Source organism: Eucyclogobius newberryi, unplaced genomic scaffold, assembly GCF_026437365.1.
Source record: "Eucyclogobius newberryi isolate DKJ021-1_F unplaced genomic scaffold, fEucNew1.0.hap1 SCAF_6, whole genome shotgun sequence".
Lineage (NCBI taxonomy): Eukaryota > Metazoa > Chordata > Actinopteri > Gobiiformes > Gobiidae > Eucyclogobius > Eucyclogobius newberryi.
Window position 1 is genome coordinate 7,211,489 of NW_027316278.1, and position 16,064 is coordinate 7,227,552.

A 16,064-nucleotide genomic window follows, 5' to 3' on the forward strand; every position below is an offset into this window, starting at 1 on the left:
AAAACGACTCGATAATTGAAACCGATGCGTTGACTTCATGTTTAAAACTGCAGAACTGAGATGTAAATGTGCTTCTGCGTTTTTATCGTTTGGGAACCCTGCATGTTTGACCCGGAGTCTGAACTTTTGCAATGATTTGTTGTTATTGTTGTTGTTGTTAGACTTTATTCTTTAGATTTTTTTCTTTTTCAGATGCTGTGCAAATGTATATAATTATCAACTGAATATTCATGGCATCTCCATTTATTTACTGTATTTAGTCAAATCAAATCAAATCAATTTATTTTTGTAAGGCCCAAAATCACAACAACAGTTGCCTCTGAGGGCCACAGGGAGAAATGAATCAACAATGTCTGTGGTGGCGATGAAGTCAGACAATGTCTGTGGTGGCGATGGAGTCAGACAATGTCTGTGGTGGCGATGAAGTCAGACAATGTCTGTGGTGGCGAGGGACAATGTCCCAGGGTCCTCTGTCCTTAGACTCTCCTTCTCGGCCAGGAAAAACTACAAAAAAAAACCTCTTTGGGAAAAAAGCGTAGAAACCTGGAGGAGTTCCAGTGAAGGAGAGATCCGACTCTCACAGACGGACAGACGGACACGAGGAGACTGGAGCTGGACCCACTCTTCAGGCAGATGAGGGACCGACTGAGGCGAACTGGACCCACTCTTCAGGCAGATGAGGGACCGTCTGAGTCGAGCTGGACCCACTCTTCAGGCAGAAGAGGGACCGTCTGAGTCGAGCTGGACCCACTCTTCAGGCAGATGAGGGACCGTCGGAGTCGAGCAGGACCCACTCTTCAGGCAGATGAGGGACCGTCGGAGGCGAACTGGACCCACTCCTCAGGCAGATGAGGGACCGTGGGAGGCGAGCTGGACCCACTCTTCAGGTAGATGAGGCACCGTCGGAGGCGAGCTGGACCCACTCTTCAGGCAGATGAGGGACCGACTGAGGCGAACTGGAGCCACTCTTCAGGCAGATGAGGGACCGTCCACATGGGGCAGGGACCACTTCACCAGGAGAGGGACATCTGGGTCCACAGGTCCTCAGGAGTGAGAGAAAGAAAAAGAAGGCGGTGAACAGTTTGCAAGTGGAATTAAAAAATAAATATTGTTTGATAGCATAAGTAGTCAGAAGAAGAGGATAGTGCTCAAGCTGTCATACTTCCCCCAGCACAGTTACTCCTAGGGCAGCGTAGCTGAAGCTGTGGGTTTATCTTTCTGTTCCTAACTACTCTGACCATAAGCGATTTCGAAGAGGAACGTTTTAAGCCTGGACTTAAATGAAGAGACTGTGTCAGCATATTTAACATGGGTCGGGAGCTGATTCCATAACACAGGGGCTTGGTAGCTAAACGCTCTACCTCCTACAGTACTTTTAGAGACTCTTGGCACCACCAGAAGGCCGGCATTCTGAGAGCGAAGAGCTCTGTTTGGATGATATGGTTCTATAGCATCTTTGAGGTAGGATGGGGCCATGTCATTTATGGCTTTGTAGGTCAAGAGTAGAATTTTGAATTTGATTCTGGACTCGACGGGGAGCCAGTGAAGAGACTTCAGCACTGGCGTAATGTGCTCTCTTCTTTTTGTTCCTGTTAGTAATCTTGCTGCTGCATTTTGAACCAGTTGAAAGCTTTTTATGGAGCTTTTAGTGGAAAGCCCCTTGACCCGGAGTCTGAATTTTTGCATTTATTTGTTGTTGTTATTGTTGTTGTTGTTGTTGTTGTTGTTGTAGACTTTATTCTTCAGATTTTTTTCTTTTTCAGATGCTGTGCAAATGTCTATAATTATTAACTGAATATGCATGGCATCTCTATTTATTTACTGTATTTAGTGGAAAGCCCCTTGACTCGGAGTCTGAATTTTTGCATTTACTTGTTGTTGTTGTTGTTGTTGTTGTCAGACTTTTATAGGCAAAGAAATCGTACAATAAAATAGAAGACGAGGACCAGAATAATGAAAAACAGCTTTTATCATCGCTCGTGTTCTGTATTTCACCCCATTTGCTGCTGGAGCAGGGAGGAGCTAAACTGTATTCCATTATTATTTTTATTATCATTATTATTATTTACCTGAATATGACAAATCGATTCTATTCTAATCGAGTATCAGCATAAATCTGTACTTTACTACAATGCATTTTAAACTGCATATACTAGAGTAATGTTCAAGTTTCCATGACAGTGTCTGCACTTTACACTGACAAACACTTGCACAGTTTGATTGGTCAAGTTTGTTGATAGAAGTGATCCACGACTCTAAAATTGTATTACCGTATTTTCGGCACTATAAGGCGCACTGTCAAAAATAATGGTCTATTTTCGATAATTTTTCTTATTTAAGGCGCTTTTTTTTTTAACCTGATAGTTTATCGTTATGACTTATTCATTGTTCATTGTTTTATTGTTTTATGTTGCACCGAATCACCAAGACAAGTTCCTATGTTTATGAATTTTGTTCAGTGTCAATAGCAATAAACGTTATTCTGATTCTGATTAAGCGAAACAAAACATGTACCGCACAAAATTGCTTCAAGCTCAGTAAGCATAACCAGAATTAATCCATATATAAGGCTTATAAAGCGCACTGGTGTTTTTTGAGAAAATTACTGTATTTTCCGGACTATAAGTTGTACCTTTTTTCATAGTTTTGGCCGGGGTGCGACTTCTACTTATATTTATACTTATATACTTATACTCTGGAGCGACTTCTATGTGATATTATTTGTTATTTTCACACTTGCAACCGCATTTCATGTTTTTTTCTTTTCTATTATGCATTTTTTGGCTGGTGCGACTTATACTCCAGTGTGACTTATAGTCCGGGAAACATGGTAAAGGCTTTTAAGTGCGCCTTATAGTGCAGAAAATACGGTAACTGTACTTACACTTGTGTTTTTCCACCACTGATGACAGCTAAATCGCAGACAAAAGCACCAAATGTCGTCTTTCATTTCTGAAATGAAAATAGAGCTGTCACATGTATTCATCTTGTGCCCTTGTGCCGTGGTGCGCAGGTACACTCCGGTCGGCATCATGTTCCTCATCGCCGGTAAGATCATGGAGATGGATGACATCACGGCCATGGGCGGCCAGCTGGGCATGTACGTGGTGACGGTGATCAGCGGCCTCCTGATCCACGCCCTCATCGTCCTGCCCACGCTCTACTTCTTGGTCACCCGGAAAAACCCCTTCGTGTTCATCGGGGGGCTGCTGCAGGCGCTCGTCACGGCTCTGGGGACGTCGTCAAGGTGTCTTCTCGCTCTTTGGATTTCACGGCAATTTAAGAACACAAATCAGGCTAAATGATGACGCTGTAGCCGTATAAAAAGCGTACTTAGAGTTGTATGTTTGAGTCGTGTCCACGCCGCTCTGAGACTCCAGTTTTGTGACGTCTGACATCTTCTGCGCTGTTTTTCAGTCTATAAATCATTGTGTTCTGAGCATTTGCGCCGTCAAATAATGCTCTTTTCAACCCTGCGTAAACGTTAGCGTGTCGGAGGAAAGCTAGCCGTTTTTTTGTTTTTCTGTAATTCGCTCTGAAGCCAGGAGATGGAGCGCTAACTCAATGCCTGACATGAGAAACGCCTGACTGATATGAATGAGCTTTTTGTACATCAATTTATTTTTCAAGTTCTAAAGCATTTCATGTTAGTTAACTCAAGAGCACGTTTAAATGTGTTAAATGCCCAATAACACAATGAAAAATGCAGAATATGTGTCATTTAATGTAGTGTAGAGAACAAAAACAACTTGTGAAATTGTATCCGTATTTGAACATATTTATTAGGGCTTAAATCAACAATGACATTCATGAGTTAAGACTTGCCCTGGAATGTGGAATCAGCACAATCATTAATACATTGGATATTTGTTTGTAGAAAAGCAGATTAAATTGATATTTCATACATATATACATTACAGTGTGTCCTTTATCGAATGTCCTGTGAATATGAACCCTTTCCCTCTAGTTCTGCCACTCTGCCCATCACCTTCAAATGCCTGGAGGAAAACAACAAAGTGGACAAGCGCGTGACCCGTTTCGTGCTTCCTGTGGGTGCCACCATAAACATGGACGGCACGGCGCTCTACGAAGCCCTGGCCGCCATCTTTATTGCTCAGGTCAACAATTATGACCTCAACTTCGGGCAGATTCTCACCATTAGGTACGCAAACAAAACACGCTTTTTTGATATCATATTATGTGTGTGTTCTTTATAGTCTCAATGTTTGATTTACTTTATTCAATTAAATGCTAAAAAGGGCGTGAAAACACTGCTCTAGTGGAGAATGCGTTTGTAGCTTTTCCTTCTCTAATTAGTGATGAATAACTATATAACAAACGGTGAAACAAACGTGAACTTAAAGTGAAAGTATTCTAAGTATTCAGGACACAGATGTATACTTGTGACTCTGTATGTTACCAAAAACATTTCATTTTAATGCAGGTATCATATTTTCATAGTATTCTTCCCAGCATGGTGTATGTTGTACTGTACCACTACTTTTGCTGTACTTTTACTTCTGCTTGAGTAATCTTGATTTGAAATAACAGTACTCTTACTTTAGTATTTACGTTATGGTTATAAAACTCAATGTGTGATTTAGTGTTTTATTATAATCATTATTCTAAAAAAAACAAGCAAACAAATCCACATATGTTGAACTTTATGTGTTTTTATTGGGTATTTTTGTGGCTTTACGTACTTTTTGATGACAACGATCATGACTTTGTGAATTAATAACCACTTTCTGAAGCTATTCCGAACAAATATTTCCCCATAGTTAATTTGTGTTGACAGACGAGTTGTTGTTTCTGTAAAAGACCCAGTAATTACAGACATTTTAACCATAAGATGCTTTTATTTTTACCATAGAAACCTGAGCTTAACTGAGCTTAATTCTCAAATAGTAGTTTGCGTCTGATGATACATCCTCCTTCCGGTTTAGCATCACGGCGACGGCGGCGAGCATTGGCGCAGCCGGGATCCCTCAGGCCGGTCTGGTTACCATGGTGATAGTGTTGACATCGGTCGGCCTGCCCACGGATGACATCTCGCTCATCATTGCAGTCGATTGGTTTCTGTAAGTACGGCCTCCACGGCGTCGCAAAAATGTCGATCTGGTTTGTGCTCGTTTCCATGTGTTGTCTCTGAACGCGGCTGGTTATGTGCTTATGTTCTCAGAGCTAAATAAATAGTAAAAGTGATGCTAAAAGTTCAAACTCAATACAGAGGAAAAGATCCATACTCTATACTGTTTTCGATACCAAAATTATAATAAAATTGCTCTTTTTCCAGCACAAAATAATAGCACTTTTTAAACTAAAGTATATGATCTTATTTTCTGTGTAATTATTTATTTATTTACCTGTTAAATAATGTTGTAACTGTAGTCGAGCTTTGGCTGTTCATGGCCAAACTTTAGAGAATAGAGAAGATAAATACAAATTTATATTTGAAGCGGAGAAAAATAATCATAGTATAGTGTGATGTTATTAAGGTTATAATGGTAGAATTTAAATGTGCAGGAAAACTTATTTCGAATTTAGGACTCATTTGCATTCGGCTGCATTCGGCTGCATGTGGCTGCATGTGGCTGCATGTGGCTGCATGTGGCTGCATGTGGCTGCATGTGGCTGCATGTGACTGCATGTGGCTGCATGTGACTGCATGTGGCTGCATGTGGCTGCATGTGGCTGCATTCGGCTGCATGTGGCTGCATGTGGCTGCATGTGGCTGCATTCGCCTGCATCAAATCAAATCAATTTATTTTTGTAAGGCCCAAAATCACAACAACAGTTGCCTCTGAGGGCCACAGGGAGAAATGAATCAACAATGTCTGTGGTGGCGATGCATGTGGCTGCATGTGGCTGCATGTGGCTGGCTGCATGTGGCTGCATGTGGCTGCATGTGGCTGCATTTGCCTGCATGTGGCTGCATGTGGCTGCATGTGGCTGCATTTGGCTGCATGTGGCTGCATGTGGCTGCATTCGCCTGCATGTAGCTGCATGTGGCTGCATTCGGCTGCATGTGGCTGCATGTGGCTGCATGTGGCTGCATTTGCCTGCATGTGGCTGCATTCGTCTGCATGTGGCTGCATGTGGCTGCATTCGGCTGCATGTGGCTGCATGTTGGCTGCATGTGGCTGCATGTGACTGCATGTTGACTGCATGTGGCTGCATGTGGCTGCATGTGGCTGCATGTAGCTGCATGTGGCTGCATTCGGCTGCATGTGGCTGCATGTGGCTGCATGTGGCTGCATTTGCCTGCATGTGGCTGCATTCGGCTGCATGTGGCTGCATGTGGCTGCATTCGGCTGCATGTGGCTGCATGTTGACTGCATGTGGCTGCATGTGGCTGCATGTGACTGCATGTTGACTGCATGTGGCTGCATGTGGCTGCATGTGGCTGCATGTGACTGCATGTGGCTGCATTCGCCTGCATGTGGCTGCATGTGGCTGCATGTGGCTGCATGTGGCTGCATGTGGCTGCATGTGGCTGCATTCGGCTGCATTCGGCTGCATTCGGCTGTATTCGGCTGCATGTGGCTGCATGTGGCTGCATTCGGCTGCATTCGGCTGCATTCGGCTGCATGTGGCTGCATGTGGCTGCATGTGGCTGCATTCGGCTGCATGTGGCTGCATGTGGCTGCATGTGGCTGCATGTGGCTGCATGTGGCTGCATGTGGCTGCATGTGGCTGCATTCGGCTGCATTCGGCTGCATTCGGCTGCATTCGGCTGCATGTGGCTGCATTCGGCTGCATGTGGCTGCATGTGGCTGCATGTGGCTGCATGTGGCTGCATTCGGCTGCATGTGGCTGCATGTGGCTGCATGTGGCTGCATGTGGCTGCATGTGGCTGCATGTGGCTGCATTCGGCTGCATTCGGCTGCATGTGGCTGCATTCGGCTGCATGTGGCTGCATGTGGCTGCATGTGGCTGCATTCGGCTGCATTCGGCTGCATGTGGCTGCATTCGGCTGCATTCGGCTGCATGTGGCTGCATGTGGCTGCATGTGGCTGCATGTGGCTGCATTCGCCTGCATTCGGCTGCATTCGGCTGCATTCGGCTGCATGTGGCTGCATGTGGCTGCATTCGGCTGCATGTGGCTGCATTCGGCTGCATGTGGCTGCATTCGGCTGCATTCGGCTGCATGTGGCTGCATGTGGCTGCATGTGGCTGCATTCGGCTGCATGTGGCTGCATTCGGCTGCATGTGGCTGCATTCGGCTGCATTCGGCTGCATGTGGCTGCATTCGGCTGCATTCGGCTGCATGTGGCTGCATGTGGCTGCATGTGGCTGCATGTGGCTGCATTCGCCTGCATTCGCCTGCATTCGGCTGCATTCGGCTGCATGTGGCTGCATGTGGCTGCATTCGCCTGCATTCGCCTGCATTCGCCTGCATTCGGCTTTAATCCCGTTTTAGTCTTATTTGTGTAGTTTAGTCCACATTTAGCCTCAGATTTGACGTGAACACGACCGTGTCGACGTGTTTTTATTCATAGTAGTGATGGTTTAGTTTAGTCTTTATTTGTCAGGGACATTGTACAAAATCATTCATCTTCAAGAGTAAAGATGATCTGCACCAGATTTAGCTCCTGCTTCTTTCCCTCTGCAGCACACAACACACAACAGTAATAAAAGTACACATTTCATTACAATTACAACACGTTACATTTCATTATCAACATTAGCTCAGTAAAAAAAAAAAACACTGTAAAACAAATACATTTCTAAAAATGAGTTCAGACGGATCAGCACAAATCTAACTTTACTGATGTTGGCGACGTTTATTATCCAGGATGTGCTTTTTTCAAGTTTCGAGTGAAGTTATGAATATCTAAGAAGTCGATTCCAGCGTCTGAGGGTTGAAAAAGAAAAGGCCGAGCGTGCGAAGGCGGAGGAAGGTGCAATTCCTGCTGCTGTGGAGCGGGTCGATCGAGTAGTTTGTTCCGCTATTACACATACCGTATTTTTTGCACTATAAGGCGCACTTAAAAGCCTTTAATTGTCTCAAAAAACGATAATGCGCCTCATAATCCAGTGCGCCTTATATATGGATTCATTCTGGTTGTGTTCACTGACCTCAAAGTGGTACACGTTTTTTTTCGCTTAATGAGCCTTATAGTCCAGTGCGCCTTATATATGAAAAATTATTTTAAAAAATAGACCATTCATCGACTGTGCGCCTTATAATCCAGTGCGCCTTATAGTGCGGAAAATACGGCAGTTTGTCACACTTAATGTCTCGTTTCTGTGTCTTGTTCCTACAGCGACCGACTGCGCACCACCACGAACGTGTTGGGCGACTCCATCGGGGCCGGCATCGTGGAGCACATGTCTCGCCACGAGTTGCAAGCGAAGGACCCGGAAGTGGGCAGTTCCGTGCTGGAAGAGGCCGTCAAGAAACCCTATCAGCTCGTCAGCCAGGGAAACGACTTCGAGAGCAAGCGGAGTCTAAACAGTGAGACCAAGATGTAGTGCCAAAAAAAAGGACAGTTCCTGTGTCCTTGGAGCACCGGTACACTGTGTTGAAGCGAGTTTTTAACGCGGGGTTAAAGTGATCCTTCCACTAAACGGTAGCGCCCGTGAGGTGCAGCGAAAACTAGCGAGAACGGGGACATCATCGACGTCATGGCGATCGCGGCAGTCGTGACGTGACTGTGACAGCCAATTAGAATGAAAAAGAGATGGTAAAAGTAACCGACGAGCTTTTAATCGTGTTGATAATAGTCATTCCATGTAACGTAGATAGCATACCGTATTTTCCGCACTATAAGGCGCACCGGAAACAAAACGTGTACGACACAAGATCGCTTTGAGGTCAGTAAACACAACCAGAATTAATCGATATATAAAGCGCACTGGATTATAAGGCGCACTGTCGTTTTTTGAGACGATTAAACGCTTTTAAGTGCGCCTTATAGTGCGGAAAATACGGTAGATAAATAATAATGTTGTTTTGTTTAAATTAACGAATGGAATTGAATGCGTGAATAAAAAAATAGAAAAGAAAAAGTCAAATCCACAAAGGCTGCTGGACCTGGATGTATTTACAGGTTTCCATGGCGACGGTTCCTCTGGTTTTCGTTGCGCCTCACTGCGTAGAGGTCACAGATTTAACGCTAGCTGTGATGTAACATGAGCCAGGTTCTGTAGTATCCTTACATTAAGGTAGAACATTACTTTTGAGGACGATTGTCACAAAACGCTTTTTACCGTGAGGCGAGGAACGTTCCGGCATTTTAAATAATCCACATTTAACTAAACAACTGACCACATCTGGACATAACAATGACGCTTGACGAGCTTTCCGAACAGAGAAACTCACACGTCGATGCGCAAAAGTAGAATAACGTCCATGAAACCAAACAAAACCATGGAAATAAGAGTATAAAGTTATTTTGTGGTTAATTTTATGATCCATTTACGTTGTGTGTGACGCTTGATACTTGAATTGGGACGAGAATGAAAAAAACGACATGAAGATATGTACATTTTTGTCAATATTGCCCTCTATTTTCAAACGCTACAATAGAATATCGTTCATTCGGTTCCTGTTTGCACACTCAAGCTTGAAGTAGAAGTGTCTTGCCCAAGAGCACACCTACAGCGCACCCATCCTTTAATCCTACCACATTTGAGGGACGTTCAAGAAGAGCAAGAGAACAGAAATCAACATGTGCAACTTAAATCGAACCACTAAACTACTAGAATACTACAATGTACTTCAGCTGAAACAAAAACAGTGAAATGCAACACTGCGCACTGGCATTAAACATGTCTGTCTCCGTGGAGCAACGTTACCGGTCAGATCCGCGGAGAAGCGAGTCCATATGAGAATGCGTGTCATTGAAGGTGTCCGCGGCAATACAAACCCTTGGAGTTGAATAAACGCAAGAGAGATATGTTAAATACCGTGCTGCGGAACCTTCCAAAGTAATAGCGTCTCCATAGCAACAAGAAAACTTCAGCAAAGACATTACTGTACTCACTCTGATCAGTGGACAGAATGTTTACCTTGCTGTTTATTACATAGAAGTAAAACTTTAGAAGTGAAGCTCATATTAGTTGAAATTTTTATATTTTACTAAAAGCTCATTTTAACCTACTTTAAATTGTTCAATGAGCTAAACAATATTATACTACTAACAACAACAACAACAACAACAACAACAACTGCAACGAAGGTTATGTTTATTATAAATGTGCTTTAGTTACAAAGTATGGGACCACTTTATACTACGTGACAACATCTCAATTTCTTCTTCTTCTTCTTCTTCTTCTTCTTCTTCTTCTTCTTCTTCTTCTTCTTCTTCTTCTTCTTCTTCTTCTTCTTCTTCTTCTTCTTCTTCTTCGTTGGTGTTTCATGGCGGTTGGTATCCAAGTGTTACATTACCACCACCTACTGTGGTTGTACGTCATCATCTTTAGACTTTATTCTTTAGACTTAAGTTAATAATGTGCCTTAATAAAGCATGATAATACAGCAAGACTTTATCCACAAAGAACAAATAGTGTTTAAAGAATGATTCAGGCTTTTAAGAGTTTTAATTAAGTAGCTGCTAAGGCTTAATAAATGTTCATAAAGTTTTTCTGTTCGTACTTAATCAAGGCAAATTAAGACGTTGTTATAAAGTATTTACATTAACGACCTTATTTTTGCAATCTCGCGCGACCGTTGCACAAGCGTTACCAATCTTTAAAAAAAATATAGCTGTAAATCCAAATCCACCGCTACAATCAAACCAAACTCTCTTTAAACTTTATATTTCAGCTTTACATTGTGCCATACATTACGGCTTTTCCAAATATTAAACACACAAGTATACAGAAATAATTTACTGTAGTTTTTTTTAATGAAACTGTAACACATGATGCCTTCTTTTGTAGCTCCTTCTGTGTGTGCTGTTTTTTTTATGTCAAAATATTGATTAGAATAGCGTGAAATGATGCTCGTTATGTTTGTATAGAGCGTTGTAGATACATGTCAATATTAACTGTAGATTTACATAATTTGTTTGCAGAAGTAAAGATGTATTATATTCTTAGATGGATGAGAATGAGCTAACTTCTTTACAAATGCTAAACATGGCTGGTTAGAAGGACCAAATGTGGGTTTATTTTACCGTAGAGGAAGTTATTCTCACCTCTGTTCATAATTGCTGGTGTATTTTTTTTTGGTTTACACTTTGTAAATTCAACATGATGCATAAACACAAATATACAAGTGTTTGTATTTTTTTTTCCTAATAAAATTTTTGAAAACTACTATCATGTACTTCGTGTATTCAATATTGAACCATTTTATTTGTGCTGCGGGTTATACTTATAGTCCTGTGGTTATACTTATTATACTTATAGTCCTGTGGTTATACTTATTATACTTATAGTCCTGTGGTTATACTTATTATACATATAGTCCTGTGGTTATACTTATTATACTTATAGTCCTGTGGTTATACTTATTATACGTATAGTCCTGTGGTTATACTTATTATACTTATAGTCCTGTGATTATACTTATAGTCCTGTGGTTATACTTATAGTCCTCTATTATTTTATATACAGTATATATACAGTATATATACACAGTATATACACAGTATATATACAGTATATATACAGTATATATTGATGACACGTAGCGTAGGATGTTATAGACTCTCGGTCCTGTGGCGCCCTCCAGCGGCCGCCGCCTGAAGTGCGCCCTGGTGTTTTGTTTGGGGCCGATGGAGGGAGTCATTCTGAGAGCTCTGCTCCATCAGAGGCACAACTTCCGGTCGGCATTTTGTTCTACGAGAGGAGAGCCTTTGGATCATCGCAACAATCGTCATATTTCTCATTTACTGTCGAAATTGGCTCTACTTACAGTGTGTGTCGGCACAGACCGACGAAAACGGTGACGAGCGAATGTTTTGCCACGAATGTACGTTAAAACATTCACCCTCGAGTGACGGAAGAAGAACGAATCGGTCCGACCCGGATTATTGTTGATAGCTAACAGGCTAACGGCTAACGGAGCTAGCTGCGGAGCCAACCGAGTTCCTTCTGGAGGAGCAGGGAGAGAAGAAAGGGGGAGCTAGAGACACGGGCCAGCTAAAACACCCCTCCCTTTGAACGCAACATCCCAGGGTAAATACACACACACAGGGGACTGCAAATGCATGAGTTTCACCACCTTTTACGCAAATGAGCACAAATAAATGTGTAGCCGCGGGACCACCTACAGCGTCGTTAATCGTTGACCGGGAGGTAACGGAAGCTAACGCATTAGCAGCAGGCTAACGCTAACGCTCCGTGTGTTTTGCTCCGAGGCTCACGGCCTGGATGGATGTCACCGAGTCCGAGGACTGGGCCGATGCCACGGAATCACACACACTCTGCGCCCGCGGGGGGTTTTCCCCCTCCCCTTCCCCGTGATTGACCCCGGTGGATCTCGCTTTTTTTGCTGCAAAAACCCGCCACGGCACTCGCGTACGTCGCGGAGCCGAGCACGGGCGTAACTCCCCCGAAACATTTGAATAAACAGCCACAGCTCGGAGCAATAACAGTAGCAGTAACAGTAGTTCTGGTTAGCACGCGCGGCTAACTGCACAAACTCATAATGAAGACGCCAGCGCAGACAGAGCGGCGATTTGAGAAGTTATTTACGGTTTAACGGGAGCGTGTTGTTGACATAAATACAGCTCGGTGACTCTGTCAGGTCTGTGCATGGCAACGGAGCTAACGCGGCTCTGGCTGTGCGGGGCGACACGGGACGGGACGCGTTTCTTTTGGGGGAAAACTCGTCAAAAAGTAGTGAACTCTCTCTCTCTCTCGGTGCAGCGTTTTTGCGGTCGGAGCGTTTGTTTTTTGCGTCCGCCGCCGCCGCAGCAACTTTGGCGTGCACACGGGACCGTCCACGCGCGGAGCACCGGGGAGGGTGGAGCACCGCCGCGCGTGGTTACGGGGGTTTGGTGCGCCACAGTCCCGGGTGCATCTGCTCCTTTGTGCTGCCTTTTGCCTGTCAGTGTCACAGCTGTCAGAGCAGTGTGCGTGCGTGTTTGCGTGCGTGATTGTGTGCGTGCGTGCAGGGGGGGAATTGCGACTTTTCCGACGAGTAATCGCGATTGCGGTTTGGATTTGCGACGTGTTAAAGCTGCGACACATGCACATACTTCCACAACGATTTGGAATGTAACTTGTGTACTCCGGGTTGTGTTTTTTCTACACGCACTATTGACACAAAGTACACGTTTGGCAGCTGTGTACTAGTATAATTGAGTATGTTATTAGCCTCAAAACTACTTTTACTTGTACTTGCACGAATATGTTCTGCAGTTATTTATTTTTCTTCAATTCTTTGACTTGAATTGTTGTTTTTATTTAAGTTATACGTGATTTTGCATCTTTAAATACATTTTGAAGCGAGTAAATGTTGAAATATGCAGATATTTTTTCGGATATTTACGTGTTTTTTAATGAAAATCAGTAGTTGTTGATTTGACATTTTGACTTGACCAAAGTTTTACGGTTTACAAGTTCTAAAAAAGTACACCACCATCAACAATTTAAACTATACACTCGGCATTCCAGTATTATTCTGATTAATTCTCCAATATTTGTGTTTTAAAATGCGCGTTGCAAACAGCTGCAGGAGCCTTAACGTCAGAGAAAAGGCTGAAATATGAAACGATTAGAATATCATGAATGTCAGAGCACGTTTGTACTGGTTTAGGAGCAACAAGCTTTTCTTTTTTAAATAAAATGACAGGTAATATTCTGAATAATTTCAATCTTTCCGATTCCATAACCGCGCCGACCTCAACTGTTATTTCGACTTGACTGTGACATATTGTACGGCGTATGTTTCCAAGTGTTTCGAGAAATCCTTTCAGTGACAGGATTTAATTGTGTGAACATGTGTTTTTTTTATTTTGTATAAATTAATTCATAAATGCGGATGATTGGACGCTGCGCTCTCTCTCCTCAGATTGCAGGAGGGGGCCGTTTCCTCTGAGATGTCAGTGCGTCCACCGAAGGCTGCAGAGGATTCTTCCAAAAGGTTCGACCGTCCTCGTTTCCTCCAACGTACCGGCGCGCTAGCTGTTATTACGGTCGTGTCGCGCCGTTGCCGTGGCTTTGACCGCTTGACCGCGACGGCTACAACGTGTAATTAAAGTGTTGGTAAACGACACGTTACAAAGCACGACTGTAGAATCTAGAGTGATCCAGACCGGCCCCTAGAGGTGACAGATGTATAGAATCGTAATATCACGTTTGTTGTTTTGTACGCACGCAAAACAATAACATCAAGTATTACTAAAACTATTTCTAATGACAGTAAAAGTACATGAAAGAGAAACGTGCAGTGGAAATAAAGTAGTCGGCTCGTTACTTTTACTGTCTGTTCCCGTTTTGCGCTCGACTCGAACTTCTACTAGTTTGTATGCATAATGTAAATATTGATATTGTTATTGGGATTATGCAACAACAAAAAAAAGAGATTTGAGAGATTCATATTTGTCTTTATCGCCTGGACCTGACTCTTTAAAAGCGTCGCTCCTTTTGCTTCTGTGTGGTCATATTTTAAATCATTTCTAGTGACTAAAAAGGTGAACTGAATTAGAATTGTACATTTAAGCGTAGGAATATTCAGTATATTTTGGGATTCTGGTGTGCGCAGCCGCAATCATTTCTGTTATTTATCATTTTGACAGTATTTACATTGTGTAAAAAAGTAATTATTGTTGTGGTAAACTAATGTTTCTCATGTTCGTACCCTTCATAAAGCCGTTTTAAACTGTGTATGTTTTGGTCTGGTATCGCTGTAGCTTCAGTTAGCCATTAATCAGCTTAAGAAAAGAATAATCTACAACACTTTGGTTTTGCTCACCTGCTTCCTTTGGTAGTTTACTCTGTGTTCTGTGTACTGTCTGTGTGTTGTGTACTGTCTGTGTGTTGTGTACTGTGTGTGTTGTGTACTGTGTTGTTTACTGTGTTGTGTGTACTGTCGTAGTACTCAGGCGTGTTCTGGTCTGTGGCAGGTGTTAGGGAGATGTGAGGACGGGTGCTTCAGACCCTGATCGACCTGTGTATTCTGTGTACTGTGTGTATTCTGTGTACTGTGTGTATTCTGTGTACTGTGTGTATTCTGTGTACTGTCGTAGTACTCAGGCGTGTTCTGGTCTGTGGCAGGTGTCGGGAGATGTGAGGACGGGTGCTTCAGACCCTGATCGACCTGTGTACACAGTCACAGCTTCACCTTCAGCATGAATGGGGATATGCCTCATGTTCCCATCACGACTCTCGCTGGGATAGCTAGCCTCACAGACTGTGAGTGTTGCTGTGCTTCTACACTAGCACCACATCATCATAAATGCATATGTTATATCTCACGTCCAGGAACAGTAGAGTGGGGTTTGGTCTACTATTTTCTGTTGATTAAAAGGGGGAAACCTCTAATTATTTGACTGAAGCTGGAGCAAGCCCTGTGTCGTCCCGCCTGTCACTGCTGTTGCCGGGGGACACAGAGAGGAGGAGCCTAAATATCTTTTTGTGGATCAATTTTAAATGTGTAAAACATGCATTTTCTGCGCCGTCCGTTGCTGAATAAGAACTGTTTTACTATATTTTTCATGACCGTTTTTACATAGTTTAGCTCCGATTATTTGCTTAGAGTTCACAGTATCTGCTAAAAGTAATAAATCATAAAAATAAGGCGTTGGATAAAATCAAAATAGACGTTTGACTTAATTCATTACGGCGTGGTCAGCGCAGCGGCACCAGAACGACCAAAGTCCTACAGCCCTACAGAAGATCGATATCATAAATGTTTGATTGGGACGTCACGATATCAATGTTATGATATGATGTTATGATTATCACGATTTAGCAATTATTCACGATTATTGAGACTGTGACCGAACAACAGTGAAATCTTTTAATTTTCTTTCATTCCCGCGGTCTGACACGTTACTGTTCCTCAAGTTTGTGAGCGGCTTTACAAAACTGAACTTTCTGAAAGACAAAATAAAGTTAAATGTGACAAAAACAACCAGATAAAAAGTTCTGTACATTCAAGT

The 16,064-nt window shown here is 43.0% G+C and overlaps 2 protein-coding genes across 3 annotated transcripts in view; both read left to right on the forward strand.

Moving 5' to 3' along the window:
* Positions 1–8,508, forward strand: part of LOC140346936 (excitatory amino acid transporter 1-like) — a 32,833-nt gene extending 24,325 nt beyond the window's left edge. The window contains exons 6-9 of the mRNA XM_072433163.1: positions 3,014–3,247; positions 3,968–4,162; positions 4,947–5,081; positions 8,271–8,508. Coding sequence (XP_072289264.1) covers positions 3,014–3,247; positions 3,968–4,162; positions 4,947–5,081; positions 8,271–8,478 — 772 coding nt within the window. The 3' untranslated portion in view covers positions 8,479–8,508. The remainder of the gene's footprint in view (positions 1–3,013; positions 3,248–3,967; positions 4,163–4,946; positions 5,082–8,270) is intronic.
* A 3,250-nt stretch (positions 8,509–11,758) lies between these two features.
* Positions 11,759–16,064, forward strand: part of nipbla (NIPBL cohesin loading factor a) — a 31,056-nt gene continuing 26,750 nt past the window's right edge. For both annotated transcript variants that reach the window (XM_072433735.1, XM_072433736.1), the window contains exons 1-3: positions 11,759–12,132; positions 13,973–14,044; positions 15,178–15,315. In XM_072433735.1, the coding sequence (XP_072289836.1) occupies positions 15,252–15,315 (64 nt within the window). In that variant the 5' untranslated portion in view covers positions 11,759–12,132; positions 13,973–14,044; positions 15,178–15,251. The remainder of the gene's footprint in view (positions 12,133–13,972; positions 14,045–15,177; positions 15,316–16,064) is intronic.